At 45.6% G+C, this 5271-nt stretch overlaps 1 protein-coding gene across 1 annotated transcript in view; it reads right to left on the reverse strand.

The window, feature by feature from the left end:
* Positions 1–866, reverse strand: part of LOC119310752 (tRNase Z TRZ2, chloroplastic-like) — a 3202-nt gene extending 2336 nt beyond the window's left edge. The window contains exon 1 of the mRNA XM_037586387.1: positions 411–866. Within this exon, the coding sequence (XP_037442284.1) occupies positions 411–812 (402 nt within the window). The 5' untranslated portion in view covers positions 813–866. The remainder of the gene's footprint in view (positions 1–410) is intronic.
* Between the last annotated feature and the right edge of the window lie 4405 nt (positions 867–5271).

Genomic DNA, 5271 nt, shown 5'->3' on the forward strand with positions numbered 1-5271 from the left:
AACTATTGACAATGATGATATTATCCCTCACAAGTCAGAACAGTATCTTACTATCTCTTGTTAAACATATTAATTTACCAGTTACTACCAGGTTACCATTATCAGTTACTATGGACTCAAATACTAATATACTATATTAAGCAAACAGTTCAGAGGAAAAGGTTAACTATAAATGCAAATCGAATCATGAAACATCTAGAAATTGTTACTTAATATAATGCATCACACAGGACATGTTTCTCCAGGCAAGGTGCAAGTACTGAAACACTGTAATATAAAGTTATTTGTATTGAAAACTGAGAGCTCCATCTCGCAATGGCGCATCAGAGCTTAGCTAGAGACGCATACGCAAACCAATTAACCAAGCAGAACAGCGACGAGACCAGTCAGAAAAGGACTCGAATGCTCACGATGTGGTCGAGGTGGGCGTGGGTGATGAAGAGGTGGTCCTGTCGCACGGCGAAGAGCGGGCCCCGGCCGATGTCGAAGGCGACGTTGAGGGACGGCACGGTGACGCAGGTCTCGTGCCCGCCCACCGAGATCCCCTCGACGGCGTACCCCTCCGCCTCCACGCCCTTGCGCTGCACCTGGGCGCGCGCGCGGCGGTACTCCTCCTCGTCGGTGAGCGCCCGGTCGAGCACCGAGAGCAGCCCGCTCCCCGCGCCCCCGCCGGGCCCGGAGACGGTGGAGGCGGCCGCCTTCTTCGAGGCGAGCGTCCGGAAGCGGGAGGCCGTGCCGGGGGTGGGGGAGAGGAGGCGGCGGCGGGTGAGGCGGAGCGGGGCGAGGGAGAAGAGGGAGGTAGTGGTCGCCATTTCGGCGTCTGGCTGGTGCTTGGACGGGACGAACGGTGGCGACGGTGCCGGGGGTTTGGGGGTTTTGCTGTGCTCCGGTCGAGGATAACGAGACGATTTCGCGCTGGAGCCCCTGCCTTGTTGCGATATTATTTTCGTCTAATTTGTCCTAAATACCTTTGGTTTGAACTGAATTACTCCCTCCGATCCAAATTAATTGTTGCTGGTTTAGTATAACTTTGTATCATTTTTAAGTAACACGTCAAGAGTGGCACGGTTCCTCAATTTCATATAAAAGAATATAGTTATCCAGTTAATTAGAAAAGTCAGGCGAAAACCAGATACAAATGGCACCAAAACTTCCCCCTCCCGATCGGCAGAGCGGCATATGGAGGGAACACACACCAACACACCAAATGAAAGTCCATGAAGAAAACCTCCACTGCACCGAAGAAATTCTCGCCACTCTCCATGAAGCAAGGTCATGACCAACATGGTACGCCCATGGAGGAGTAGAAAAACCCACGTCTCCTGGAGGAGCAGGGAAGACAGCTTGTCAAAGCACCGCAACACCAAACCGTGAGCATCACCACCTTTGAAGGGGAGAGAAGCCAAGTTGCGGAGAACAACAAGATTGAGTCGCCCCGACAAATGTGGCGAAGGGCACGCCCCTTAATTACCATGTGCCGAGCGCAGCCTCCGCCGCCTAAAAACCACAACAATCCAGGGGGCGCCACCATGGCGTCCGACAAACCTTGTCAAAGTCATGGTCGAGTATGCACCAATATCAAAGGTGCCACACATACACGATCGCACCATTAGTCCTGACGTCATTGGCCTTGCATCGTCCCTGGTCATCGGTCTCCTTGCCCGGGTGGTGTCCATGGGAAATGCATGTACGAATGATACATCTTTGATGGATTCTTTGTCATAATCGGCTGAATGCATTGATGGTCATTTTGTCTTGTACTCTTCCAAGGTAGAACACTCTCAAAGGTCTATCAAGAGACGTGTGCTCCTTAGAACGTTTGACAAAGAGAAAAAATCACTACAGGTCCTCATACTTGTCGCGTTGGCCGCATTTCTCCTTGTACTTGCAAATACCCAAAATACAGTCCTACAACTTGTCTCAGGTGGTCGTCTACGGTTCAAAATATCATTTCCTCTATGTATCTGTTGACTTGGCGGTTGACTGACGCGTCCACGCGGGTTTTGACCGCCAGCTCATCACCAGACGCCCTGGGCGGGGGAATACGAGGTTTTTTTTTGCAAAAACGACGAATTTACGTTTGTCCCCCCGCCTGGTCGGACCGCGCCTCACCTGGCCGCATCTCTACACACCCACCTGGTCAGATCGACCACACGACACCACCTGGTCGGACCGACCGCACCGCACCGCACCTCTCCACACCCACCGCACCTATCCCCTCTCCTCTCCCGTCTCGAACCCTAGTCGACGTCGCCGCCTCCGCCGTCGTCGCCGCAGCCACCACCGCCTGGATCTGCTGCCACCTCTCACCGACAGCATGTCATCTGCGAGATCCTCTCGCTCCGGTGTGCGTTCTGGTCTGCGTGGCCACTCTGTTGAGGTGCCACTGGTCGGATGCCTCGATTGTGGCGAACCTGTCAAGTGCTACCGCTCTAGCACCGATGAGCACGATGGCTGGGTTTTCTACAAGTGCACCCACGACAATGTAAGCTTCAGTCTTTTTCTGTTCGATTCATGAACCTGCCATGTTTAGTAGCCATGTTGTGCTCAGTAGGCATGATGGCTGGTTAACTAGCTGTGATTTGCTTAGAAGTTAACAGGTTAACTGAAGAGATCTCTTAACTGAATGTTCAGTAGCCATGATGTGCTTAGAAGTCTTGAATGTGCTCAGTAGCCATGGTTAACTAAATTTTAGACCTTAACTGAACATTTTTTCATGTTAACTGAAGTTTGTCAGTCATTTTCACACATTGCATTGCTTTGGTTGTAGGTCACCTGTGATTTCTGGCGCCGGGAGATGGAATGTGTGTAGCATCTGGTTGAAACTAGAGTTCTTGTTGGTAATGCTGTTGTAGATGCAATTGGTGCAGCTGAGGACAGGAGGGAAGAACTTGAGAGGAAGAGGACTGAGTGGATGGCAGGAAGAAACTTAGCTGGAAGGGCCTTGGCTGGAAGAGGCATTGCAGGCAGGGTGAATTTTGACAGCCCTAGTGAGAAAAACCTTGCTACCAAGTAGCAAGTTGCTATGCTTCTTGGATTAGGTAGAGAGATCCTGCTAGTGCTAAAGCTTCTTATGGCTAGTGTTGTGGTTCTTTGTATGATGTCTTTCATCTTCATTATGAAGAAGTGAGATGTTGATAAATTAGTAGGTGTTTGAGCTGAATATGTATCTATGGCTGTAATGGATATGATGTTATTTTGGCTTTATGGTTGTAATGGATATGTATCTATCAAGTAATATGAATGTTTCAGTGTCAATGTTGAATCTTCCAATTTGTTGTCAATATTCAGTTAAATTTGTCTTCTCTGAGCTCTGTGAGCTGAACTTTGTCTTTGTCTTTTCTGAGCCAACATGTATGTGGAGAACAATATAGCCAAATATTCAGTTAAATGAGCTTGATTGATATGGCCAAAATGACTGAACTTAACTGAGCAAGGATTCGGTTAAATGAGCTTGATTGATATGGCCAAAATGTAACTGAACTTAACTGAACAAGGATTCAGTTAAATGAGCTTGATTGATATGGCCATTTTTTCTTCATTCTGAACTTAACTGATTGGTCCACAACCACGCACACTGGCACCCTACAACTTGCACTGTACGTTTGGCTTTGGTCCACAACCACCAGATCCATCTTTGCTTCCTCCCTAGCCACAAGTATATCTCTTCCACCACCAGATCCATCACCACTCGTTCCCCTTCTTCTCTTCTTCTTCCAGCACCACAAAGTTCCATCTCTCTTCAACCATGGCGTCGTGGGATGATCTCCCTAGCTCTTCTGGAGACGACTATGTTACCAGCAAGGTTGGTCATCTCCTCCTCATCTCCTACTAGGGTTACCAACAACTAGGGTTTTCTTTCTTCATTCTGAATCCAATCTGGATTTGTTTTAGGCTCCTACCACAATCTTCTGTGAGGAATGGAGAGGCCTGGCCATAGATTTGCCTAGTTTTACATGTCAGCATGGAACTTTGTGTGAGAAGGTTGTGGCATTTGAATCAGTTGATACTGGCAGGAGGTTCCTAACCTGTGCCCAGAAGGTTAGTACAAATTCATTCACACTGTCAAAAGTTTAAAAAGCTCAAATTTTAGTTATTTTTCAGTAGTCAATTTGTATGCCATTTAAAGTGCTATGTGTAGTTAACTGAATTTTTTTGAGTAGTTAACTGAATTTCTTGATTAGTTAACTGAAATTATGTTTGTTTTAAATTCATAGGAAGTACCTAGCTACAACTATGTGGAGTGGGTTGACCCTGAGTGGCCTGATGCTATGAAGATGAGCCTGGCTAGGATATGGAGCATGTATGAAGAGGAGACAAAACAGAATCTCAGACAAAATTTTCTGAATGCTGAGGAAAACTTGAAGGTTTTGGAAGAGAAGAAGAAGTTGGAAAAAGAGCTTAGCAATTTCAAACTTGATTTTGCTAATCTGGTGGCTGAGAAGGAGCATGCAATTAGCCAATTAGGCAGCACACAAATTGCTATGGCTGGTCTAAGGGAAGAGCTTGAGAAGAGGAAGATGAATGAAAAAACAGTAACAAACATTCATCAGGTATTCAAGGATAAGGCAGAAAAAGAGAGAGATCAAGTGATCCAGGAGAGGGACCAAGTCATTGGAGAGAGGGATAAATTAAAGCAAGAGAAGAGAAAGCTTGAATACATGATTGGTGACTTGTTCAAACACAAAGAGGACACTAAGTAGAAGATAAGGAAGCTTAAGGGGATGCTGATGATTTTGATTGAGCTGATGTTGTACTACATTCTGAATGATTTAACTAATTTCCAGTTTCCAGATGTTGTACTAATGTTGCACTAGATGCTTAATGAATTTGATTGAACTGATGTTATACTAGATGCTCAATTTCTAGTTTGATGTTATTCAAGTCAATTTGTTTATCCAGCAGCTAACCACATATGCATTAGATAACAAATTTCCAGTTGTAGATGGCTAACTAACTTTTGAGTGACATAGATAATAACTGCAAGATTCATTTAGTTGATGTTTATTTGGTGCTGACAAAAGACAGAAATGTTGAACTGAATGTTGACAACAATCAGTTAAACATCAACAGTCAGATAGACGACAACATTCAGCATACCTAACAATGATAGAAACACTGAAACAATTGCTCAACATAGTAATTGACAACAACTGAATATGACAGCAACAATGACAACTAAAGATGCATTTCATAGTACTTGTCCACAAAATATATAGTTCAACAGACAGTGAAGCCATAACATCACATTACCAAAAGAAGACCAGCAGT

The sequence above is a fragment of the Triticum dicoccoides genome, chromosome 5B (genome assembly GCF_002162155.2).
Source record: "Triticum dicoccoides isolate Atlit2015 ecotype Zavitan chromosome 5B, WEW_v2.0, whole genome shotgun sequence".
In the NCBI taxonomy this organism is placed as follows: Eukaryota; Viridiplantae; Streptophyta; class Magnoliopsida; order Poales; family Poaceae; genus Triticum; species Triticum dicoccoides.